This window comes from Galeopterus variegatus, unplaced genomic scaffold, assembly GCF_000696425.1.
Source record: "Galeopterus variegatus unplaced genomic scaffold, G_variegatus-3.0.2 Scaffold25, whole genome shotgun sequence".
Taxonomy (NCBI): Eukaryota; Metazoa; Chordata; class Mammalia; order Dermoptera; family Cynocephalidae; genus Galeopterus; species Galeopterus variegatus.
This window is the reverse complement of record NW_007726136.1, coordinates 104,420-129,647: the sequence shown is the minus strand read 5'-3', so window position 1 is coordinate 129,647 and position 25,228 is coordinate 104,420. Positions and strand designations below refer to the sequence as shown.

General features: G+C 51.9%; 3 protein-coding genes and 1 long non-coding RNA gene across 12 annotated transcripts in view; 1 reads left to right on the top strand and 3 right to left on the bottom strand.

Moving 5' to 3' along the window:
• Positions 1 to 5,246: 5,246 nt before the first annotated feature.
• LOC103587112 (chromosome unknown open reading frame, human C17orf49) lies at positions 5,247 to 8,103 on the bottom strand. 5 transcript variants are annotated; one of them, XM_008568526.1, is made up of 6 exons: positions 7,944 to 8,097; positions 7,669 to 7,763; positions 6,960 to 7,061; positions 6,082 to 6,272; positions 5,767 to 5,871; positions 5,247 to 5,524 (listed from the first exon to the last, which is right to left on the bottom strand). In XM_008568526.1, exons 1-6 carry the CDS (start codon positions 7,962 to 7,964, stop codon positions 5,460 to 5,462), a joined length of 579 nt encoding a protein of 192 aa, XP_008566748.1. In that variant the 5' UTR covers positions 7,965 to 8,097; the 3' UTR covers positions 5,247 to 5,459. The 5 variants fall into 5 exon arrangements, with proteins under 5 accessions (XP_008566748.1, XP_008566755.1, XP_008566767.1 ...); XM_008568533.1 differs by having other exon boundaries at positions 5,247 to 5,520; positions 7,944 to 8,092; XM_008568545.1 differs by lacking the exon at positions 5,767 to 5,871 and having other exon boundaries at positions 7,944 to 8,103.
• A 181-nt stretch (positions 8,104 to 8,284) lies between these two features.
• Positions 8,285 to 10,016, bottom strand: RNASEK (ribonuclease, RNase K). The gene is made up of 3 exons (XM_008568484.1): positions 9,856 to 10,016; positions 9,080 to 9,156; positions 8,285 to 8,675 (listed from the first exon to the last, which is right to left on the bottom strand). The coding sequence occupies exons 1-3, from the start codon at positions 9,931 to 9,933 to the stop codon at positions 8,534 to 8,536; spliced, it is 297 nt and encodes a 98-aa protein (XP_008566706.1). The 5' UTR covers positions 9,934 to 10,016; the 3' UTR covers positions 8,285 to 8,533.
• A 232-nt stretch (positions 10,017 to 10,248) lies between these two features.
• LOC103587090 overlaps positions 10,249 to 25,228 on the top strand; it is a 96,832-nt gene continuing 81,852 nt past the window's right edge. For 3 of the 5 annotated variants that reach the window (XR_550201.1, XR_550200.1, XR_550199.1), the window contains exons 1-2: positions 10,249 to 10,456; positions 12,370 to 12,448. This is a non-coding gene — a long non-coding RNA (uncharacterized LOC103587090). Of the gene's footprint in view, positions 10,457 to 12,369; positions 12,449 to 12,626; positions 12,719 to 13,760; positions 13,889 to 25,228 lie in introns of those variants that run through there. The other 2 variants (XR_550198.1, XR_550197.1) reach the window with 2 other exon arrangements.
• Positions 11,872 to 24,967, bottom strand: ALOX12 (arachidonate 12-lipoxygenase). The gene is made up of 14 exons (XM_008568514.1): positions 24,822 to 24,967; positions 24,135 to 24,336; positions 22,631 to 22,712; positions 22,401 to 22,523; positions 22,181 to 22,284; positions 21,780 to 21,940; positions 20,739 to 20,882; positions 19,696 to 19,905; positions 16,644 to 16,730; positions 16,245 to 16,414; positions 15,625 to 15,746; positions 12,672 to 12,772; positions 12,381 to 12,551; positions 11,872 to 12,258 (listed from the first exon to the last, which is right to left on the bottom strand). Exons 1-14 carry the CDS (start codon positions 24,954 to 24,956, stop codon positions 12,079 to 12,081), a joined length of 1,992 nt encoding a protein of 663 aa, XP_008566736.1. The 5' UTR covers positions 24,957 to 24,967; the 3' UTR covers positions 11,872 to 12,078.

The window sequence follows — 25,228 nt, the reverse complement described above, 5'->3', positions numbered from 1 at the left end:
TCGGAGGGCCCGGGACAGCGACAACTGGTGTGTTGGCTCTAGGAGGAAGGTGCCCGGAGCCTGCTGCAGGAGAAAGTGAATACAGCTAAACGCCCCTGTGTTAGGGGACAGAAGGGGGGGCGCTCAACGAGGCGCCAGGTTCGGGCAGGGGACAGCGGGCTCCCTTGGGGTCTCCGACAGCGGGAGGGTGCAGTGTGAATGACAGGTTCCTCTAGCGGGGCCTACAAAAAGGGGGGCTCTGACCGGGAGGGGTAGGGAGAGGGCGGATATGATTTCGAGTTCGTTTCCTTCCATTGTCCTGCGACCGGACGGCTCCGCCAGCTGCTTCCCCTCGAGGAGGTGGGGAAAGCCCCGGGTGGGGGCCGAGAGACGCCCGGAGTCCTAGGTGTCCGGTCTTTCGCTCTCGACTCTCTTCTGAATCCTTTTAGGGATCCAGAGAGACGGACTCCCGCCCAAAGCCCGCTCGCTCTCCCCCAATCCCAGCTCACGAGGGCCTCGGGCACCCGCCCGTCGGCCCCGCTTTGAGGCTGGCGGGACGCCGGGGTCCAGCGCGGCAAGTAGGCAAAGCTCGGCAATGCTCGGCTCCTTCCACGAGGGGGCGGACGAGCACTAGCCTCGCCTGGGCCGGTCGTCTCCACCCGGCTGGGGGTGCGCTCGGACCGGGCGCAGGATCGATTCGGTCTGGGCGGCTGAAACCTTTGGCCTCCTCCCATTTGCTCTGGTTTATTTTGCAGCTCCGTCTCCTAGGAGGGGACTAGGGTTGGACGGAGGGAGGTAGAGTTAGGGGAGCGAGGGGACTTTCCCTCAGGCTGGGGTTCCTACCTGAGGTGAGAAATCCGCGGGCTTTGGGAGCGAGGGGAGTGGGGGGCGGGGGCACAAGGAGCCGGCCCGAGCCTGGGAGCACACGGGGTTCTGTTCTCATTAAGCTGGACACTATTATCCAGATGTCTTTTGAGGTGAATTTTTAGTGGGCGTTAATATGAGAGTTGGGTGGGGTAAACTGAGAGAAGGGAAAACAGGGAGGAGGGAGAGAGGGCAGGAGGGGTCTGACAAGCCTCATTTTAAGTCCCTGAACTGACAGGCAGAGATGGGTCACACCCGCATATTTTGTTTGGGGAGAACTTGGCTGGGGGGGGGGTCGGATGGGGGGCGCAGAGCTGAGTCCAGCTGCAAAGCAGGAGCTCCTCGGATTTGGGCTCAGGACACAGTTGCCAGGAATGACTGACCGTGGACTGTCCATGGAGCTGCATATCCAGGCCTGGGGCCCTCCCCTTCCGATTCGAGTGTGTCTTTATTTGAGTGCACAAAAGAACAGCTGAGAAGCTGGGAATTGGGGACCACTAAGGATTCAGGATGGTGAAGTGGCTTTGGCATGTGAGGGTGACTTTGGTCTCTGCCCAGTTCGGAGGTGGGAATTAGACTAGGGACTCCCTTTGGTGTCAGGATGGAGTGTGATCTGTTGTGGGGTGCCTATATGATATGGGGTGTTGATTTGATTCAATCGGATGGGCACTGGGCGCTGCATTCAGCCTCGAGGGCCTATGGTAAGTTTGAGGCATGGCGCTGATTTTGAAGCTATATTAGTTCTGGGGGTTCCAACACCGTAACTGGAGATTGCACCTCTCTCTGTCATTTTGGACTATCAGGAGAGGCAGAGTGTTCATGCTGATTTTGGGGTGTGGCCTGTTTTGGGGTGCCATATAAATTTTGAGGTTTAGATTAGATTGTTGGAGACATGAAATTCAACTTGGAGTTATTTTAAAATTATTTTGAGGTGGAATATAATGAGAAGCTGGGAGCAGGTTTGAAGGCTTTCTGTGATTGGGGGTACCAGGAGCTGGGGAGCAAAGTTTTATATTTGAATTATTTGGAAACACTTTGAGAGAGGGATATTCCTGTGTATGCATGCATAGCCATGAAGCTTTTTCCGGGGGGAGAAACATGGTGAGGGCCCCAGGGTATGGGACTAAAGTTTTGGGGTGTCTTTATTTTGGGGTATCTTATCATTCTTTTGGGTGCATTTGGTGAAGCTAAGGGATGGATCATAATATGAGATTGATTAGGGGTACATTTAATTTGGAGCATGATTCTGGTTTGGGGTGTCTTTTGCTTTTAACTCTCTCACCCAAGATTCAAGAAATTTCTTTAGTGAACCCCCAAATAAGCCCAGGATTTGAAGGGAGAAATTTGGAAAGGGCATGGTGTCTCCTCTTATAACTATGTGGCCTGGATAGACCTGAGGGAGAAAAGGTGGTTTCAGACTCTGAACCCCAGTTTCTCAAGGGAGCACACCTTAGTCTGGAGGAAGGTGAAAGAAAATGGGGTGTCTCTTGGTAAAGTGGACACCCCTACCAGGGCAGTACTGTTGGAACTGTGGTGAGGAGAGGTGGTGGTGGGTGAGGTATAAGGAGGTAAATTCTTGTACCCTGATTTTCTAGGATAAGAGCCCCAAACAGAAAGCAGACAGAGGACTGGGAGTGTGGGTGAGATGAGGGGGGGAGGGGTTCCCAACGGCAGCAGGGGCTAGAGGGTAAGCCAGGCCAGCTCTTCACGCCTGGGTCCCTGCTCTCTTCGGCTCTCCTCCCCTCTCTCCCTCCCACCGCCCACCCCCCCAACCCAAGGAAAAAAAGCTGCCTGTGCAACAGCAATGGCAGATTCCAATCCTCCAGGCTTTCCTAAACCACCACCGAGACCAGCCAGGGGGGAGGGGTGGGGAGGATCGGGCTTTCCTGCTCCCTTAAGACAGGGGCAATGAGCTTGACCTCCTGGCCCCTCGCCCTTTGAGGAGTGCCCCCCGGTCTGGAAGCCAGGTGTCCTGGACCCTAGCCCCCGAGCGGGGGGGCCTGGAGAGACGGGGAGGAGGAAGGAGGGAGTGACTTCCAAAATTGGCATCGGGACAGAGCAGGGCTGGCGGGAGGCAGGCGAAAGATGGAATTTTCCTGAAAAAACGGGGGTATCTGAGGACCCCAAATTTGGGGATCTAGTCCAGGACCGTCCTCCCAACATCCTAGATTTTTTTGGGATTTTTTGAGGGCCCCGGGACCCCTCTAGATGGGGTGAGGAATGTAGTGTTGGGGGAATCTGACTGGGGCATTGCAGCTGCCTCTCCCGCCGAGTTGGAGACGGATGGGCTGGGACGTGTTTTGGGGGGGTGTCCCCAATTCTGACTGGGAGTGGAGGAACCCCCTCCTGAGCTCTCTTGTGGGGGTCCCCCCTCCCCAAGGCACTCCCCAGTCCCTGAGCCAGCCGAAAGGAAGGAGGCCAGCGATGCGACTGGGGCAGCTCCTTTCTCCTGCACCCCAAATGTGAGGGATGCACCCCAAATTTTGCTCCTTTCAAAATAGGGAACCAGGATCTCAGGGGAGAGTAGCTGAGGTAAGTGGGGAGGAAAGTGTCCCCTGTTTTCAGGAGAGACGTGGCGGTTGGGGGGGAGGTTTGGAGGTGCGTGTTGGGGTGGGGTTGGGCTTTGTCAGTCTTGGAATTGGGGGGATGGTTGGAGAGGCTTTCTCTTATACCCCTAAACTTCAGACCCCCAGATGGAAACCAAAGGCTGAGATCAGAGAGCCCCCCAACATCCCCAGCCATTAGGGTAGTGTTTGATTTCTCTTTCACCCCCACAAAGGCTCTGCCGAGGGTGGGAGCTGGGGGCAGTTGTGCAGTTTGGGGGCTAGGGAGGGTGGTGTGAGGAGCAGGAGGCCTTGGCAGAGTTTGATGTAGGACAGATAGGGGTTTGGGGAAGGGGAATGGCATCCTGGGGGCCTTAAAATATTGCTTATGTACACCACCTTAGATCTTTTTGATTGCTAAGAGTTTTGGGGGTGTGTCGGGAGGGGGGGCGGTAAAAGGTGGGATAGGATATGGGAAGATAACTTTTGGGTTTTAGAAGATATTATTTTGATTTGCAGAAGGGATTTTGGCCCTTGGATTTTGCTTTCTAAGGGGTGCTTTTTAAAAATCAAGTCCTGGAGAGGAGAAAAAGGCTGAGGAAAGGCCTAGGGTGGGGGGTGGGGAGAAGCATGTTTGTCTCAGTTAAACGTGGCTCTCTGGGGTGGGCCTGCCTGCCTGGGCCTTGTGGCTGAGCTGATGGAGGTTGTTGTGGGGTGGGGCTCAGGTCCTGGGGGGCCATGGGGAGTGGAAACAATGCTGGGGGTTGAATACCTGGACCCCGGGTCCAGATGGCCCTCTTCCTGGGCCCTGCTGCTCCCTTTCCCCCTGGCCTCCATTTCCTGCCTTTGGCCTCCATCTTGTGGCAGGCCCAGGGCCCAGGGCGACTTCCGGCCCCCCTCTCCCAACCGTGTTCCGGCCCCACCACCTCTGGACTGCCAACTCCCAACCCTGCTGTCCTTGGCCCTCTGTCTCTTCTTGCTTTTCTCTTGGGTTCTGACCTAGGGAGGGGAAGAACGGACACAGGAAGCCTCGGGTCCCTGCTCTTGCTGAGTCAGGAGGCAGTTTGTTGGTCCCCTCCAGTCATTCCCTATTTCCTCCACCTCTGACCCTACCCTAGGGCTCCTCTGAGCTGAGTTCCTACAGAGGGAAGATGGCTCCAATCTTACTACACTGAACTCATTCCCTAGGTCCCTCTCTCTTCCCACTTGCCTGCTCAACTCCTATCCTTGGTTCCTGGTTTTCCCCAACCTTTTTGGGGGCCAAGTTTGCCTTTAAGCCTTCTCTATCTCCCTGCTCTTGGTGGTGATGGTGGGGGTCTTCACAGCACTGTCTTGTGCTCTTGCTCTCAACCCACCCCAGTCCTGCTCCCGCCCCAGCAGCACACTGTGGTTTGTACGGCACTGTGGCCACGTCCAAACCACACTGTGGTGTTAGAGCGAGGGTGGGGGAGGCACCGCTGAGGCTTGACCCTGGGAGGCCATCCCGGAGAAGTGACACAAAAGACATCTGGGGCCTTGTGATGAGCTTCTTGCGAGGTGGTGGAAGAAGGTGGAGGGATGAAAGCACGGAAACAGCCCTTCCAAAATCCCCAGGGTAGGCTCAGGAATACTGACTGCCAGAGACCCTGGGAGTAAGTTCTGCCTCCAGAGAGCAAAGTGGAGTCTTTGTTGCCCACACCCAGCTCCCCTGGCTCTAGCAGCACAGAAATATTGGCACCGGGAAGCGAGTCTGCCAATATTGGCTGTGCTGCTCCAGGCAGGGTGGCGAGAGCTACAAGGAGGGGCTGAGCCCCTGATGGCTAAGCAGAGAAGAGGGAACAGCCCTCTCCTGTTAATAATGTTAAGGTGACGGCACCAAACTGAGAGGGAAATCTTTATTGAGTTCTGTATAAAAATGTACATCAGATAGAGGTCAAAAGGGTGGGGGCTGATGCTTATACCGGAACATCAAGGTGGACAGCCCCAGCAGCCTTCTGATCCTCTCAGGCCTTGCTCAGAGTCCCAGGCGATCCACAGGTCCAGGGTGAAGCGAGAGGTCAGAGGTGGAAGGCTCAGCAGGAGAGTAGAGGAGGCTCAGCGGGAGAGTAGAGGAGGATCAGCAGAGGTCATGAGAAGGCCAGAATCCAGGGTCAGGCTGTCTGGAACAGAAAGTAAATTGGCCGAGATGGAGCGAGCCCCAAATATACTTTCAAGACAACTCCCACTTCCCCCAAATATCCTGCTACTGACAGACCCAATTCCCCGCCCTGTGTACAAGAGTCCCTTCTCTTCCAAAGTCCCTGTACAGGGGAGGGGCTCCTGCTGAGACCCTCCCCTACCACTGAGGTGAGCACTTCCTCCCCCACCCCTTCAGTTGGTGTGGGAGGAGGAGGACTCCTACCCTGGTCGAAGTTGAGTTTCTTGGCTGAAGGAGTTTCTCCTAGCCCTTCAATATCCACCAGGTCACTGTTGGCATCCGAGTCATTCAGAGCACTGAGTGTCACATCTGGTAGGGGGGCATAAGCTAGGTTCTAGGTTCCCCTGACTGCCCCTCCACCTCCCCCAGCTTCACAAAGCTTCATGCTCCTCCCTCCCCTTCTCTGGAAACCTCCACAGGGAGAGGAAGAGATTTCTCCTTCCTTGACCCAGGCCCAATTTTCTCACTGAACCTCAGATGGGACCTTTAATCCCCAGGCAGCGACTCCACAGCCCTCACCAGCCTTCTGTTTCTTTATGGGGGTGCCCCCAGCCTCAGGGACACTGGAGCTGCTGGTTGGAGGGGCAGCTGGAGGAGGCGACAAGACACCAGATGCCACCTTCTTGGGCCCTTTCTTGGGGGACTCAGCTGGAAGGGGGATGCCAGAGTCTTCATATACCTTGCGTTTCACAGTGGCCTTTATCTGAGCCCTGAGGAAAAGAGAGCAGGTTAGGAAAAGAGTCAACAGAGAAGCTGAGGGAAGAGGCCGGGGGAGGGGAGAGGTGGGGGGGACGGAGTGGGAGTTATGGGCAACTCTGAAGGAATTCTGGGACCCCCTTCATAAGAACCCAGGACAGGGCTCCAACCCATTAGTAAAGTTCTCATTTTCCTGCAGCTTTGCATTCAGGGTGGATGGTGTGTGAAGAGTGGACTCCCTGAACTAAGTAGTGGGAAAGGCCTATCCCCTAATTTTCTTCTGGGAGAGATGTATGGATGTGGAAGGCCATCAGGTAAGGCTTGGTAACTTATAGGTAGATTGAGATTTATTAGTAGATCCTGATCAACTAGTTCAGAATCACAGTATCCCTAAAACACTGCAGTAGAGTCTCAAAAGATCTATAAAAGTAACCAGGGAACTCCCATTAACAAATACAATAATTGAGTATCTCAGGCAACCTAAAATCAAATTCTTGGAAGATCCTGATTACCACAGCATTTTAGGAACTTCTGACCAACTGTGACAATTCTTATATTCCTTCAGTCCTCAAGGGGATGCTAACAAAACTGGCAACAAAGTAGGAAAGATGTTGAACTGGGAGTTCTGAGGAAGATGGAACAATGGGTAAGGAGGAAAACAGCTGCCCACCCCCCTTTCTCTGCCAGCCACCCTCCCTCACACTGTCCGTTCCTTGATGACACAGCTGATGTGATTAAGATCGTCCCCAAATCGCTTCACAGCAGCCCTCAGCATCTCTATCTCCGTCTCCGTCCACTTCGCACTGTCAGAAGGGGAGAGGGGTGATAGCAAAAATGGGAGGAGGGGTGTGGAGTCAGCCCACAGGTTATGCATTCCACAGCCAACCAACCGCCTCCTCCCAACCTACGGAGCCCCTTCCACGGATCCAAAAAGAGGTCTTCCTTTAAAAAACAAAAACCTCTTAAGGCTCCGCGAACCCTGAGGACCCCCAACCACGTGCAGTTGCAACCACTACCACCTTAGAGCACTTCTCTCCCCCATCAACGTGAACGTTGCTGTAAACAGCTCACTGAAACCTATTCAACAAGTGGGGGCCTTGCAAACAGAAGCCCTGAACACAGTCTGCAGCAGTGAGGGAATGCCAGTGAGCTGGGGCGGATGCTGGTGGCGGTCTGCTGGCTCGCAGCAGGGTAGAACGGCGAGATACGAGTCCGGGTTACGGGCCTCGGTCTGTATTTTCATCTGCCATTCATTCGCTCACTCAACAATCATTCATTCCACCCCTACTCTGCGCTGTGCCAGGCACAAAGAGAAACTAACATCCGTCCCTGCCCTAGAGAGGGTCCGTGTCTGTGACTGAGTCCAAGCGTCCGCTCTCAGCGTCCACATCGCAGCCCGGGCTCACGTACCCCGCGGGGGAAGAGTCGGCCACGGGATGCAGCTGCATCGTCAGCTCCCCGAGCTTCGTGAAGGCGGCGCCAGCCGCGGAAAAGATCTCTCCGACCTGGGGGCGGCGCAGCGTTACGGGGGGCCGGCGCGCGCCCTCCCGCCCGGAGCCCCACGCCCCACCCCCGGCTCGGCCATACGAAGTTATTACGCGTCCGGAGCGGAAGAGCCGAGAGTTAAGCGGGGGGCCCGCGCTGCCGTGTCCGCGAGGGAGCGCTGTCCGCGAAGGAGGTCGAACCTTTGTGGACGCTGACGTCATGGCTCCACGCTCCTCACGGAGACGGTGCCGCCGCCGCAGCTACCACACGAGCCGGGACCAAAGAGCCTGACGACCGAACTGCTCCGAGCCCCGCGCAGGAAGTCCCGCCCTCCCCGCAGCTGATTGGCTCCCACCCTGCCGCTCCCCGCCCCACCTCCCGCAGTCCCTCAGGCCTCCTCGGCGCGCCAAGGAAGGGAAGACACCGCCTCACTTCCGGGCCGCTTCACTCCACTTCCGTCGAGGGGCCAGGCTTCCTGACTCCCAGGCCGACCTCGGGCTTTACCCCGTCCCCGCTCCGCCACCCAAGCACAGACACAGGCTTACGAGAGCAGTTTCTCTTTATTGTGGTACGAGACGTAGGCGAGGCGGCTGCAGAGACAAGGAACGGCCAGCCCCTGCCCCCCTCCAACTGGGGCCGAACGCCAGAGATTGGAGGGCAAGGGATTGGGTCTCGCCAGGGAAACCCAGTCCCGCGGAGGGCGCCAGAAGGGGTGGGACGCGACCTGGGGAGGGGCTGGGGAGAGTCTTTAAATAGAGGAGGGGTGCGGGACAGGGAAAGGGACCGTGTCCTAGCGCACCATGTATTCCTTGCGCTTATTGAGCCGAAGTTGGCAGAAGGAGAAGCCTCCGAGGAGGAGGTAAAGGCCGGCCGCGATGAAACAGTTGTAGCTGACTTGCTCATAAAGGTTGTATATGCTCTGGGGACCGTTCCTGGGGGTGGGGATTAGGCAGAGAAGTGTCAATGGCAGCCGTCATTGACTGATCACTTACTAAGTGCCAGGCACTACTTTAAGCACTTTTACTTATAGTATTCAGTTTTCTTGACCACCGTATGGGGTGAATTACAGTACCCGTTTTGCAGCGGTGGACTGAGGCACAGAGAAGTAAAATACCTAAAGGGGCCACACCTAAAGCGGCGGGATTAGGATAGCCACTGAGGTCTTACTCCCAAGACTGCTCCTAAATACATTCTAAAGACAGCAGCTCTCCTCTCCCACTACCCTAACCTCGGGGCCCCAACTATCCAGCCTCCTAAACGTAATTCTGGCCATAGGCCCAGCCACCTCTCACCTACCTACCCACCTACCCCGCCTCCCCCACCGAAAGATACTTACTCGAAATCTTTCTCCGTGAAAGGAACATCCTCAATTAACACAGCGGAATGGACATTGAAAAATATTCCAAGCATTATCTAAAATAATGGAAGGGTAGGTTGTTGAATTCAGGCACCTGACCTCCTGGTCACTCCTTAAACCCTTTCCATTTCTAGTGTTGCCACAACAGCCGGGCATTCTGAGATTAACCAGAAAGAGCTAGGACTAGGGTTGTTGCTGATAGATTCGGACTCCGCCTCCTGGAATAGAACATGAGGTGGTGACATTGACAAGGGGCTGGGGCGAGGGCACGAATAGTGAGCAACCCGTCTTTCCCAGGAACCCAGATTGTCCTCTCCAGAGGCGTCATTATCATGGGACAAGGCGGAAGAAGTAAGGGAGAACCTGCACTTCATATTATTTCTTCTTGAAGTGGGGGCGGGCAGTGTGCTGGGGAAAAAAGTCCCAGCTCCCCATTTCAGGAACAAGCACTCCCTCTCCCTGCTATCCTCCGTTCAAATCAAGTATCTCTCAGGAACCCACCTCTTCTTTTTCTTAACTTGAAGGCTTTCCGGATTTACCAGTACCGGCTCCCATTCAAGGCTCCAGCCCCAGCCCCCTCTCTCCAGTTCCTCATTTTTCAATCTCAGTTCTGTCTCGTTCTCCAGGGCCCAGTTAATCAAACGACCCCTCCGGCCTGCCTGCTGCTTTCTCAGGCCTGGAGTTACCTAGCTTCCCAACCTTCCAACCCCGGGCCCCTCAGGCCCTCTCCGATTCTCGCCGGGTAGTCCCCTCACCAACATGATCACTCCCCAGGCGCTGAGGACTATGCCGCAGGCAGCCAGCTTCGGCCCACAGCACAGGAGCGACGCCATGAAGAAAGGTGTCGGGTATCACCCAACTATGAGCCAGGTGGGAAGGCGGTGAGGAAGTCCTGGATGCTGCCGGGGCCTGCGAGCTGGACTTGGGGGCTGTCGCGGAGGATTGTGGCGGGGAGAGAAGGGGGCGTGGCCTCCGGCTGCAACCATCGGGCCGGGGGACGGCAGGTGGAGAACGCTGGGCTCCTCGGGTCCTCTCCGGACTTGGGCGGGAGATGGCGGGGTCTGAAACCGAAGCAGCCCTCCGGAAGCCCTTCTCGACCTCTGTAGCTGGGGCGTGAATATTGGAAGAGCGAGGGCCTCTGGTTTCTTGGTTGCCCCCTCTATAGGTTGGAATGGAAGGAGCTTGCAGGCCACGTGACCAAGGCAAGTCACGTGACAAGGAAGTAGCAGTAACCAGGCCTGTGGGAAAAGTCTAGCTCTGGTGGAGCTCCTGGTAACTTGGGCGATGGGCTTGGATCGGACGATTGGAACCATCTGACCTTTCCCTCAGATGGGAGGTATCCTGTGATAGGAAGTGGTAAGTGGGAGAGCTAGCGCTTCTCTTTTCTACTCACCCCTCCCTTTAAAAATAGATATTCTGACACAGTGAAAGGAGGTAGGGGCCCCTTCCTGAGGCCGAGCGTACTGTTGTGGCTAGAACTCTTTAAGATTGCTGAGTGTTCTTGGCACTGGAAATGCTTTTCTCTTAAGTAACATTTTTTTTTTTTTTTTAAAGATGACCGGTAAGGGGATCTTAACTCTTGACTTGGTATTGTCAGCACCACGCTTAACTAACATTTTAATCATCACACTTGGAATACTGTATAGTTCTGGATGCAAAATCCAGGGAAAATATGGGGTTAGGAAAAGTCCAGGGAAAGCAAACTCGATGAGCAAGTAGTGAAGGGGAGAAGTCCTGCTAAATGTCCTGGAGAAAGGAGTAAGTACACAGAAATGTCACTTTGCTTTCATACAGCAAACTAAGGAAACTGATTATAGCCTTTGAATAAGGTAGGATACAAGGTTGAAAAATATGAATAGATTATCCCCTCCACACATGTACAAAAAAGTGTATATACTTCACTGGTGTGAGACAGATTTGTAATAATTATTCAGGGAAATAGGTATGTTTGAAGAACTGAGCTTGTTTTACCCATTCTAGGGAGGACAGCATAATTTTGAGGGATCATTTTGATTTTGAGCCCCAGAACTAAACAAAGAAACACTGTCGTTGGCTAGAATAACTTGGTGGTATTTTTCCATTCATTTTGTGCATATTGTTCTTAAAAGGGTTGTGAGAGAGGAGCCTGGGAAACAGAGATCCCAGGATATTAAAGGGGCTGGAAAACTGGCCTTGAAACATGAATTTTATATCTCTTTTTGTTTGGGACTGTCTAGGGAAGGAAGCTATTTTGGGGCAAAGGTTTTTATTCTGCCCTAGGAATATCATTCTTATTCAGGGGCTTTTGGGGTACATATGTGAATAAGAGGAATAGGTGTGGAGGGAAAATTGCCAAGGAAGGGAGTCAGGAATTTGTAAGTTGGCCACCAAGCTTCAAGTCTAGTTCCTGGGAAAGGAGAATTAGCTGAGGTAGTTGATTTCTACTAGAAATCTCCCTGCGCCCCCTCTCCCATCATGCTCTTGGATGTTTTGGAAGTAGGGTCAGGATCTCAGGCTAGTGCAGGGGACAAGAGCCAAATCCAGCCTGTAGCCTGCACACATCCCTCAAATAATGCTTTTTTTTTTTTTGGAGGCTGGCCAGTACAGGGATTCAACCCTGGACCTTGGTTTTATCAGCACCGTGCTCCAACCAACTAAACTATCCAGCCAGCTCTTTTATTTGCATTTCTAAATGATTGAATAAACCAAAATAATAATAATATTTTGTGACAGATGAAGTTGTCCGTAAATAAAGTTTTATTGGACCCAGTCACATTCATCCATTTACATATGACGGAGACTGTGTGGCCTACAAAGCCTAAAATATTATCTGGCCCTTTAGAGAACAACTACTGCACCCTGGGCTAGTGGGATACTGATGTAGGGGGTTTAGTTTGGGGAGGAAATATAGCCTTAGCAACAAAGACTGTGGAAAGCATGAAATTAAGATGGAAATGTCAGTCCTAAAGCTGATGTGAACTCTCCCATCAGCTAAAGGCTCAGATAGTGATACTGTTCTCTATGCAGCTGGGCTTCAGGTAGTCATAGGGCAGGTCAAGTTGCTCATTCCGGGCTGTAATCTCCTTATCCAAGTTTTCCAAATCTGTTTGGAATTGGCTTAGCACAGCTTTGACCTTGGGGCCTGAGAAATATTTTTCTTTGTGATGCCCCAGAGGCACCTGAGATAGAACAAAGGATCCGTCAATTTCTAGTCTGAAGACAGAAACACCTACAGCCCAGCCCCTCACTCTGATGTTTCTTTTCCAACTGTCTTTTCCCTCCCCCTATAGTCCCCTCTTACCATGTCTGGCTGGCGGCGACCCAGGAACCATGTGGTGGCCATTTGAAGACAAGCCTGCTGGACATCAGGTAGTGACCCCATCACTGTGGCCATTGTCACATCTTCCTTGGTGGTGGGTGGGGGCATCCGCATTGTGCATGGGGCATTAGGGACCCAGGCATACCAGTCCAGCTGGGGGAAGAAACTGCAAACCTAGGACCTGATACTTAGGGTTTGAACCCTCATCTCTCCCTTGGGTCTCCCAAGGTCCAGGCACTTCCCTTCAGGGACCTGGGCTCTCAGCTTCCATACCTGGCCCTGGTTGATGGCCCCATGCTGGGCAGTGCATGTGAAGACACACATGGTAAGGAAATGGCAGAGTTGAGCCTTGGACTGGAAGGAGACAGGGAAACCTAGGCAGGAAAGGAACACAGTTCATAGGCTACAGAATAAGAGGAGAAAAATAAAGCCCGATGTCTTAGAATGTCCATATTTTATAATTGATGGGTGTTTGTTTATTTGTTCATTTACTTAGATGTACTTACATCAGACATGGGTTTCAATTCTGGCTCAGTTGCTTACAGCTTTGTTACCATAGGCCAATTACTTAACCTCTCTCAACCTCAATTTTTTCACCTGTAAAATGTGGGTGATACTTATAACTGTATCAAAATCACGTAGTATGCCATAAGTGCTCAATACATAATAATTATTGTTATTATGGAACGATTGGGGGTTGAGATGGTTTAGTGGTTAAGATGCTTCCTCCTATTCCCAGACAGGGAATTACACGTCTCTGAGTTATAAGGTGGGGAACAAGAGTAGTCATGGATTTCCAGTGTCACTGTTAAGAGGGGACTCCCACAAGGATTATTTTAGGACACTCATCATTTTACAGTGGATGTGGGGGATCAGAGACCCAATAATCCTACCAGTTAAATGGATCAAATGTAATTACTCCCATTTTATAGATAAGAAAATCAAAGACCAGAGAGATTTAACTGCTTGTCAGGATTGCACATTTGGAAAAAGGCAGCAGCTGACCTTGAACTTCGGTTCCTGACTGCTAATCCCATGCTGTTTTTTAATTTTAGTACACTTCCTTTAAAAAGCCTGTTGGGAAAATTAGGCAAAGGTGAGCTATGAGAACTGAGGGAGAATAAGGGGGAGGGGAGAGTGAAAGGCAATTAGTGGAGGTTAAAGTTAACATGTGTGTTATGGACTAAATGTTTATGTCCCCCCAAAATTCATATGGTGAAATCTAATCCCCAGTGTGATCATATTTGGAGATGGAGCCTCTGGGAGGTAATTAGATCATGAGGGTGGAGCCCTCATGAATGGTATTAGCGCCCTTATAAAAAGAGGCCAGAAAGCTAGCTAGCTCTCTTTCTGCCACATGAGGATAAAAGAAAAAGTCAGCTGTCTGCAACCTGGAAGATGCCCCTCACCAGAACTTGATCAGACTGGCAGCCTAATCTCAACTTCCAGCCTCCAGAACTGAGAAATAAATTTCTGTTGTTTGTAAGCCACCCAGTCTAATTTGTTAGAGCAGCCCAAACTGACTAAGACAATGTTAATGTTTGCTTTTAATTTCTAACCATAGATACCGATTGGGGAGAAGATGGCCAGGGAGAGGAAGAAGGGACAGTACTTTTGGGACATGTGGAGCCTAAGGGACAGTACTGAGAAGTACTAGAGAGAGTTTGGGCCTGGAAGGGTGGGAGTGGTGTACCTACAGAATCCCGAGGAGAGGCTCCCTCCAGGGTGCAGGTGTTTGCTGCACCCCCAGGGCCCATCCATATGACTCCCTAGTAAATGTCCGTAGTTCCACAGACGCACAGGAAGGGATTCAAGGTGTTGGTCTGAGGTGTGGGGAGCAGAGGCTGAAGGATGATTCAAAGCAGTCTAGGCTGGCCCTTGTATGTTACAGAAGGGAGGATGAACCTAGGAAAAGCTCAAGAAAGGCTATCTCTTCCCCAGAAATTAAAATGCAGGGAGTGGGGGAGGTGACTAAAGGTAGTGGCTAGATCCTGGCTGGGGGATGTGGGTGGTGAAGAAGGAGTGCTGGATTGGCCAAAGAAACCTGAGCCCCAAGGATCAGGGCACTGAGTTCAGATTTGAGCCAACACATGTCTAGTACTGAGTTTGCATCTAGAAATGATCTTGCGCTGTGGCAGATGTGCAGTATACCTGGACCTGATGTGGGTGGTAGACAGAAGCAGTCAGGAGGAGAAGGGAGAGGGAAAGCCAGGGTGGGTTAGCTTTGGTGGGAATATCTTCTCATTTATATCCTCAGGTAGGAAAATAGGGGCCCATCAAGACAGAATGTGAACTCCAGTAGGGACTGGGCAAAAACCCTTACTGGCTGTGATTCTGGCCTGGTTGTGCCTTATGATATGGCAGGTTAGAGACATCTGTGACCAGGGGTGGTAATAGGAGTAGGGGTTTTGATAGGGTCTCCAACAAGGACAATCTTTGGGTATTTACAATTGTTCTATCTTAGGAGTTCCTATGGCTTGAAGAATATGTCCCCCAAGTTCATATGTTGGAAACTTAATCCCTAAAGCAACAGTGTTGAGAGGTTGAATCTTTAAGAGGTGGATTAATGCCATTATCTTGGGAGTTCAGGAGTGGGTTTTTTTTTTTTTTTTTTTTTTTTACCGGTAAGGGGACCTTAACCCTTGACTTTTTGTTTCAATCATTTGGAACAGTTTATAGAGAACTGGCATCAGTTCCTCTTTGAAGGTTTGGTAGAACTCAGCAGTGAACCCATCTGGCCCTGGGCTTTTTGTTTATTTGTTTGGCTTTTTGGCAGCTGGTTGGTACAGGGATAGAATACTGGACTTTGGTGTTATCAGCACCATGCTCCAACCAACTGACCTAACTGGCCAGCCCCACGAGTGCGTTCTTGATAAAAGGATGAGGTCGGCCCCCTTATGTCTCTCTCTTGCCAAGTGCTCTCTTGCCATGGGATGACACAGCATGAAGGCCCTCACTAGATGCAGGCCCCTCCACCTTGGGCTTCCCAGCCTCCAGCATTGTAAGAAATAAAACTCTATTCTTTATAAATTACCTAGTCTTGGGTATTCTGTTACAGCAGCAGCAAATGGACTAAGACAGGAGGTGTGAATGGGATTCAGATACTTTCATGTAAGGAGGGCGTGGTGTGTAATAAGGGGTTGGGGTCCTGTCCCCAGAAGGGCAGACTTGGGAAGGGGCTCTGGCAGAGTCTCCCAGGAACTCCTGTCTCTGGGACAGATCTTACCTCGGTCCTGGGCCTGGCACAGCCCCACCTCAGTGATCTCCCGACACCAGGCCTGCAGCTCAGGGTCCCCCCTCACAACATCATCCGTTTGGTAGAACAGGTGGATGATCCCCTCCACGTACCTTCCCAGAGGAGAAGGGAGTTGAGCTCTCTGAGAGTAGCAGGCTCCATCCTCTGACCTCTACTCATTTTTTTCCTGTGACCTCTGCCCACCTGACTCCGACTGTATGTGAGTCAGATCCTGCCAGACTTGCGTTTTGGAATGTTCCCTAGGTCCTTGGGATAGGAGTGTAAAGGACGGACATGTGGGTTATTAGGTCTAGGAATTCTCTATACCTGGTTGCTAGCCATTCTTCCTAACAAAACCCTGATTCTTCCAGACCCCCAGTCTTCTCACCCACAGCCTTCCTCACTATGTTCCCTGCCTGCATCCCAGTCTCTTCCTTTTCAGAGCCCACCCACTGTCTCCTCACTCTTCTTCGTCTTTCCCCAGGACTGAGCCTCTGCTCCTCCTGTCTGAACTTTGTTGTTTTCTCTTTGCTTTTGCCTCATGCTAACCGCAAGCCAGAGCCCCCTGTCATCCCCACCCCTTCCATTTCTCAGCTCCCTCTCTCACCCACCGGGCAATGATCTCCCAGAGCCGTAAAGCATCGTGGGCGTAGAGAGCACTTGGGATTCCCAGCAGGCCCCGGTCAGCCAGGTCATCAGGAGGACAGAGGGAGCGGTAGGTCAGTTGGGCCACTGCTCGACGGAGCAACTGCACATGGCCCCCTCCTCCTGTGCTTACTGCCTGGAACAAGACAGTTGACAGGTCTTGAGGGGTGGAAGCAGGGCTGGAGAATCATGGCGTACTATAGAAGGGTTTCAGAGATGGGGTTTTCAGATTTAAAGTCATGGCTATAAAAGGGATGAAGCTCAAGGGTCAGTACATTCATACAGGTGGGTCTGGGATCCTGAAAGTGGCAGAAGATCATAGACAGTTGATGATTAAGTGACTCTGCACCCCCTTCCCTCCTTACCTTATCAAATACTCCTCCAACTGAGATGAGTTGGGTCCGTGCCCGGGTGTTGATTTCCATGGTGTAGCGGGTGTGGGGGATCAGGAGCTGGGGAGGATGAGATTGGAGGGGATGGTTACTGGAGGCCACGCTTGGGTCCTTCCTGGTAGGGCCTGGCACCCAGCATGCTGGTCTTCTCTCTAGATACCTTCCTCTCTGCCGCTGCCTTAAAAGGCTAATTTCCTGCTTCTCTGATCCCTTACTCCTCCAACTTTCTTGTGAGTGATCTCTGGAGCCACATTGACCAGAATTTCAACCTGCACATTACCCTCACTTTGACACTCGACCAAGTTAGTAACACTGTTATCAGCAATCTCCACATCTATCAACAGGGGGCAGTAATAGGATCTCTTTTCTCAGGGGGCTGTAGTGATGCTTATGCGAGTGATGTATGAAGGGTGCGTAGTACATGTAAAAGTCCTCTAATAGTAGCCGTTAGCATTCTCTTCATTATTTTTACCTTGAGTGTAGTTATCTTTTAAGAATCAGCCACTTTTGATTTTCTTTGTGCTTCCCCTATCATTCCCGTCCTCATAGCTTAAACTAGCCTCTCATTATCAAAGCTGCACCTCATCCTTTGGTTGTTTCACTGTTGGTTTTCTTTGGGGTGTGGTGGGGAGGGTACTTTCAGACAGAATTAGAGGAGCTATATCTAGCCACCTGCTTGAGCAGCAGAGGGACTGTAGTCAAATATGTCCCTACCCCCGATTAGGCACTGTTGGACCCCTCTCTCCTGCTTTTTCTTAGCTATTAGAGAAGGCCACCTGATTCTGACGAGTTTCTTTTTATCTTAGACTATTTGTCTTCCTTTTCATCAGTTAATATACAGGTTTCATGCAATTTGATATTTATGTGAATTGTTGATGCTGAACACAGGGAACAATCCAAGTGATACCTTTGGTGTTAAGATATCAAAGTAGCTCATGTTGGGCCGGCCCGTGGTTCACTCGGGAGAGTGCGGTGCTAATAACACCAAGGCCCCGGGTTTGGATCCCACATAGGGATGGCCGGTTCGCTTACTGGCTGAGCGTGGTGCTGACAACACCAAGTCAAGGGTTAAGATCCCCTTACCGGTCATCTTTTTTTAAAAAAAAAAAGTAGCTCATGTTAGTCTGAAATTTTTCAGAAAGTTCATGAAAGATGTTGAATGTGATAACCCAAAGTCCACATGAGGAGAGAAGATGCCTGAGGACAAACAACCCGTAATAATAATAACAATAATTGCAACAATTAATGTTTTTTGTAGCACTTAGCATATGTCACACTATTGCGTTATAAAATTTTATCCCTTAACAGCCCCACAATGGAGATCCTGTTATCCTTATTTAAAGATGAGGACATCTGGTAAGTGCTCAGGCCAGGATTCAGGATTCAGACCCCAGCATGCCAAATCCAGAGCTTGCATGGGTAACCATTGCGACACCTGCAGCTTAGCCCTCCTCTGTGTCTGATGACAACTCAGCTGTCTGTCATGGGGTGAAGTGGTTATGGTGAGTGGAGACAGGGAGGGAGCTGAGCTAGTAAGGGGAATCGTAAATGTGAATAGAGGCTTCACCTATTCAAGTTGAGCAGAAGATGGTGATGCAGGAGGCATCATGAGATGATAACATCCAAGATTCTAAAGTCAAATAAAAAAAAATAAAAAAACCCCACTAAGATAACCTAAGATTCTTTTAATTAGACTGGTTTCCATTTTGTCTATGTTACCAAAGGGGTAACCTCAAAGGGGTCACAGCTATATTGGCCCAGCTTGGGGGGTTCAAGTGGAGGCCCCAGCTGAAACACAATTTCAGCTGTTCTTACCAGACACTCACTTGCATACCTTACTAACAACAAACTCCATGTACCTAAAACTGAACACCTCATTTTCACCCCTAACTGTCTTCTTCTAACTTGACTATTTCTGATAATTACTCTGGTTCATAGCTAAGTTTTTTTTTTTGGGGGGGGGCAGTGGGGCTGGTTCAGGGATCTAAACACATGACCTTGGTGCTATAAGGCTACACTTTAACAAACTGCACTAACAAGCCAGCCCTGGTTCATAAGCTTATATCATTTTTGTGCCCCCTCTTCCATGTTCCCTACACGTAAAGTGTCATCAAGCTTTGAGAATGTTTTTGGAGCAAGCACAAGTCTTATTTTGCTGCCTTCTACTTAGCAATAAATACTGAACTCACTGTTTATAAAACTACTATATTTCTTGGTCAATGCAACACACCCACCCTGTGGGCTTCTAGGTGTTGCAGAAGCTTGAATTTCTATTTTTTTTTCCCTCTCCAATCTTGTCCTCAGTCATGCTGTAGCTACTGTTTCGTCCTTTCACCAAGTCTTTGATTTTTTGTGTGTGGAGAGGGGCAGGCTGCGCTCTAGCAATTTTTTTTTCCATTCCTGTCACCACCATGCTAAGCACATCTTTATCCAGCTCACTCTTGCGCAGGTATAAGTACACTGCTGGGCTGCTTTCCTTGCCTTTCGATCTGTTTGTACTTAGTTGACTCCACAGTTGAGGTAGAATATTCTCCATCAATACAATCCAGTTTATAGGCTGTCTCTCGTGATTTCAAACTAGTTCCAGACTTTGTTGTCTGGTTGGTTCTTAAGGGCACCACTTGTCTTCTTAGCTAAATACAAAATCTCCTAAGGCAGGAGTAAACTTTATTATTTGTTTTGGAGGCTGGCAGGGATCCAAACCCTTGACCTTGGTGTCATCAGCACTACACTCTAACTGAGTGAGCTAACTGGCCAGCCCAGGGCTTTTGTTCTACTAACAACATTCCAGCGATATTGCAAGCCCATTGCTAGACTGTCAATCCCTGAGAATTTCGGAGGGCTCCCTTATAAGGTGTCCTGAAGAAATGTTAAGTGACTCAACTTAAAGTACAAGTCTCTAGATATACAGTCTTCTTCTTTTCAATTACAAATTGCTATAAAGATGTTTTGCTGCTGCAGTATCATTTGATATGGGGCCATTCCTCTCACTGGGTCTGAGAGAGATGGGACATAGAGCCTGTACCTTGAAGACAGGGTGTAGTCCTGGGAGGCACCTCATGGTGGCGACAGCGATGACTTCAGCCACCAGATGAGTGTTCAGCAAATGATACTGGAGCTGGTGCAGTTGGAAATCTGAATTTCGGACCCAGCACTTTGCCAGGAGCCAGGCAAATGGGGGATCTGAGGGCAGGAACAGTGTTGGGTTTGGGGAGCTGGGACTGGGAGGCTGAATCTGGGAAAAAAAGAGATATTAATCACGTACTGAACTCCTACTCTGTGTATGACATTATGGTCAGCATTCCTGAGGAAAGAGATGACTAAGATTATTGCCCCAGGGGGTTATAGTCTAAGAGGGATGAGGAGCCTTCCACCCTGCCTCTCGGAATCTGTGGTGCTGTGACAGCTCGTTGAATGCAGGAGAGGCTGGAAGCGTGGAGTCCAGTAAGGAGATTCTAACAGTGGTTTGGGGGAAACGTGATGCGGGTCAGAGCTCAGGTGGTGGAATGGGAAGCAGATTACTGACAGTACTATTCAACTGACTGTTTTTGAAAATATGAGAGAAAAGATATTCAAGAGACAGTGTTCCAAGATCAAGGCAGATTAAAAAGAAAGAGACAATGGGTGTTCAAAGTCAGAGGTCTTTGAGAGATTAAGTAGTGATTCTCAAATTGTGATCCTGAACTAGTAGCATCAGCATTACTCTAGAACTTGTAAGAAATGCAGATTCTCAATCCCCACCCCAAACATACTGAATCAGAAAGTCTGGCGGTGAGACCCAGCAACCTGTGTTTTAACATGTACTTCTGGTGATTCTGATGCACACTAAAGTTTGAGAACCACTGCGTACAGGATGAGAACTCCAAGAGACATTATGACTCTTGAACAAGTACTTCCAGTTGGGTGAGTCAGGGGAGACCAGGCTGCAAGCAAACAGTGAGACATAAGGATAGGTCTTACTCAGTGAGGAAGGGTTTGGGAGCCAAGGGCCAGGGGCCGGGTCCCTGGGAGCAGAGGTTGAGGTGAACAGAGAACAGTGTTGGGAGGGGGATACCCATGGCATGTCACCTGGATGACCATGGGTAGCAGCTTGCCATTGGGCTCCATCTTCAGCATGACCAGGGGAGCAGCCAGGTACTGCTGCTCTCCTCGGATCACGTTGGCTGGAATATCATCGAGCAGGATGAAGTCAGCCTCAAACAGGGAACCATTCTGGAAGAAAAAAGGAATGTATCCATTTTTAGAGTTCAAAGCCTACCCCCAGAGGGCCAGGGCAAAGGGCAAGACATTTGAAGACATTTAGTCTAGCTTCTTGCCATTATCCTACATCACTGCCAGGGTCCTAGTGGCAGAACTAGAGTACCTGGCCCAGTTCCTCTCATTTTAAGTGAAGAAACAGCCTAGTGAGGGTAGATGTCTTGTGCAGGGATATGTGGTAGCAGACCTGGGTTTAGAATCAGGCCTGCTCAATCCAGTTTGCATCATAGACATTGTAAACTGACCCTTTGTCAAGAAGGACAGACCCTTTCCCTGTCATTCCCTAGTAGTCTGCTTTCTGCATTTGGCTCCCATCAGCTCAGCAAATGCTCTTTCCCTCCCAATTCAAAATCTCACTTCCTCTGCCAAATATGCCACAGAGCTTCCCCTAACTGCCACTGCCACCAAATATAGCACATGCACACACATACTCCCACCTAGGCCTTGTCCTCCTTCCCTACAGTTCGTCTTTTCCAAACTCAGCTCTCTTTTTCCAGAAAACCTCCCTGATTGTCCGCACCTGATGGCACATTTTTCGCCTTTCTCCCTGCCCATAAACACTGGAGTCAGAACACTGACATCAGCCGGGAAATGTCACTGTTCCTGCTAACATCTCTGGCCCCCACCTGTGCCCTGGGGATCCATCCTATTTCCCCCTTTATGCTAGGAGCCCCTTGTAGTTTTTCCCCTACATTCTTTATCATTTCTAGATTTTTTTCCAGCACAAGATTCTGCACCAAGGGGCAGTGGATCCCTGCAGCCTCCCTTTTGCTGACTCATCTTCAGTTTCTCTTCACCAGTTGTTCTCCCCACACGACTAAGGAGAAAACAATGTCAGGCAGGAAGAGGTACCTGGAGTTCTTTCTCCAACTGAGCCTGAAGACCCTCCATCCATGAGGGCAGCACTAGTCTGGAAGGCAGAGAGGTGGAGTGTCGCAACAGCATGGGGTTGGCGCCATTGAGGAACTGGTAGCCAAAGAGCTCATCATCCTGCCAGTGATGGTGAACCTTCTCTGTTGGTGGGGGGGGGGTGGAAGAAGGATACTGACCACAGCTCAGATATCCCTCTCCCCGCAACTCTACCCCAGGGATTGACCCTGTACCCAGTCCCTGCATTTTCATTCTTGAGGCCTGAGATGGCCAGGCATCATAAGTTCTCATCTGGCAAGGAGTTATGGGGGACTGTGGAGTATGAGGGATGGGTCACAAAAGGGGCCATCAAGGGGTTATGGAGAGCTGGGGGAACCACTGACCAGCCAGGACACTATTCTGGCCCCTGAAGATTTGATCAAAGTCTTGAAGGTGGTTCCAGGAGCTCAGGATGGTGTAAACACGTTTGAGGATGATCTCCAGAGACCTAGGACAGGTATTGAGGCATGAACCTATCAGCTGATCCCTCAGCCTCTCACCACAAACCACTGTTCTTGGATCTCACAGCCCTTATTCCACTGTGAGCTCCAGCCTTTTTCTCACCCTGCCTTCCGAGTCCATTCAAAGTCCAGCCTCTTCTCCTCATGGAATCTCATATTTGGAGGTAGATCATCCTTATAGTCTGCAGATATTGTTCGGGGTAACCCTTCCTTCCAGGTGGCCCAGCTAGAAGTTGTGGACAAAGCGTCAGGGAGGGAGGGTGTTGAGGTCAGTAGTGGGGGGCAGGGTCAAGGAAAGTGGGACAATTGGGAGGCCTGTGGGTGGGTGGTCACCAGTAAATCTGTTGTCTTTCCTTCAGTTCCTTCTCTCGATGCTTCTGGAACACATCCAAGGCATTGTCTCCTGCCAGGCGGGCTGAGGAGATATTAAGATGATTGGCCACACAACTTTTTCTGGTCCTGTGCTCTCCCCTGCTTGTCCTCATCGCCCTTTTTGTGGTCATAGTCCATGTTTTTCAGTCACACTCTGTTGCTTTTGTCTCTGGCTTTGCTGTACTGGATTGATTCCCAGACACATTTATCCCATCTTTGCCAACTTTGCACTCTTGATTTCACTTATTTCAGCCCTCATCTATTGCCTGGAGACAAAAATCTCATGTTTACCACATTTTCTTGTTCCTTAACTCATGTTCCCCTACCTGACCCTATTTAATCAATATCTATTATTTGAAAAAAATCACCTTAATTAAGTGGATAAAATCTTAGTTACCCATATGCCCACCCCTATCTTCTGTTACATATTGCTTTGGTTAATTTCATGTCTTAAAACTCACCTGCCACACCTTTACACCTGTCTTCAAAACAGTCTGTGTTTGCTTTTTTTGCCTGACTTCACCTTCCTTGGACTTTGCATCAGTCTGTATTTATTGACTTCTTTCTGCTCTTATTTGTACTCGACTCAACTTGCCTCAAAGTCTCATGTTTCATGTTTCCATCCTCACTGCCCTTGCCCTCCTTTGTCTCTGTATTCATCTCTCTCTCTCTTATTTCTCATGGTAAAGAATCCAATATTTGCTTTTTTCATCCCCCCCCCCCCCCCCCCCCCCCCCCCCCCCCCCCCCCCCCCCCCCCCCCCCCCCCCCCCCCCCCCCCCCCCCCCCCCCCCCCCCCCCCCCCCCCCCCCCCCCCCCCCCCCCCCCCCCCCCCCCCCCCCCCCCCCCCCCCCCCCCCCCCCCCCCCCCCCCCCCCCCCCCCCCCCCCCCCCCCCCCCCCCCCCCCCCCCCCCCCCCCCCCCCCCCCCCCCCCCCCCCCCCCCCCCCCCCCCCCCCCCCCCCCCCCCCCCCCCCCCCCCCCCCCCCCCCCCCCCCCCCCCCCCCCCCCCCCCCCCCCCCCCCCCCCCCCCCCCCCCCCCCCCCCCCCCCCCCCCAACCAGCTCTCCAACATCGTACTATTTGTTTCCTTTAAGCTGTCTCCTGCTCACGGGTCATCCACCACCTCCTATTCTATATGGTCCCCTCACCTGTCCCTGCCCTGACTTGTTCTGAGTCACACAGAGATCTCCTTTCTACTTTTACTTTGGTTTTTCTTTTTGCATCATTGCTGCGACTCCCAGCCCTGTCCTCACCTTGCAAGAAAGGATCTCCAGATCACTAATACCCTGTGCGTCCAGCCCAGCCTCATTCGTAGTTTCTCTTACGCTGTGTAAAACTTAAGGGAATTCATAACTTTTTCCCGTTTCCTGTCTTGCATCCTTGGGATTCCTACAACGAACCTGCCGCGGGCCCATCCTTTCTCTAAGTCCCCTCCGACCTTCCCCAGCAGTGACCGTGCCGCTCACCGGTGTCGTCGGGCAGGCTCAGGACGCCCTCGCCCTGCACCCAGCGGTAGCACGGGAAGGCTGCCCCCGCGCGGGCTCCGGGGCCCCGCACCGTGATGCGGTCGCAGAACCACGCGTCGTCCACCAGCCAGGACTGTTTGCGCAGCTTCACGAACTGCAGCGGCCCCAAGTCCTCGGGAACGTCGAGATCGAACTCCTCCTCCTGCGGGGACCAGGCTTAGTAGTGAAAACCACTGAGTTTTGAGGGGTAGGCGGTGGAGGCAGGAGTGGGTAGGGGATGAAGGGGTCGAGGGTGGGGGTGGAGTCCTTTATGGAGCCTCAGTTGACCGGGGCCTCTAAAGACAGCCTCACCTTGCTCCCTCCTCAGCACAACCTGCCCCCTGGGTCTCAGACGCCCCCTTTCAGAGCGAGGACCAGGGACCGCGGCGCGTGCAGCGCAGTCACTTGATTGAGCACCATCGCCTATATCGGTCCCATTAACTGAGCGCTCACCGCGCCCGCGCTTGGAGGAGCTTCACGTCTGGCCGGCGGTCGTATATTTACACCAAGGGTCACCTGGAACAGCTGTAGGCTACGAGGACCAGGGTCAGGGAAGGGGGAAACGGGCCGAGCGCAGCCCGGCCCCAGGCTCCCAGCCCTCCTCCCGCACCTTCGGTCCCTCCCGGGGCCCCGCTCCCTCCCGCTAACCTTGCCCCGCGCCGGCCGCAGCTGCAGCCCCAGCTCCGCCTCCCCGCGCGCCCCGACCAGCCACAGCTGCACGCGGTTGTGCGAGCCGGAGAAGCGCCAGGCCCCGGTGGCCACGCGGATGCGGTAGTGGCCCATGGCGGTCCCCGGCAGCTCGGTCCTGCTTGATTGCCTGGACCGCCCTTTTAAAGCGGGGTCTGCGGCCCTGCCCTCCTCACCACTTTTGGGCGCTCCTAAGTCCCCGCCCCAGACTAGCCCGAACCTGCGAGCAGAGCTGTAGAGCAGGCTGTGCGGATGGGCTGTGCTTCCGGCCGGCCGGGCGTAGCTGCGGGAGCACGAGGGGGCCCTGACCAGGGGAGGCCGAGAAGGTGGGTGCGGCGGGGCTCCCCGGGCCCCCTGGGGCAGGGGCC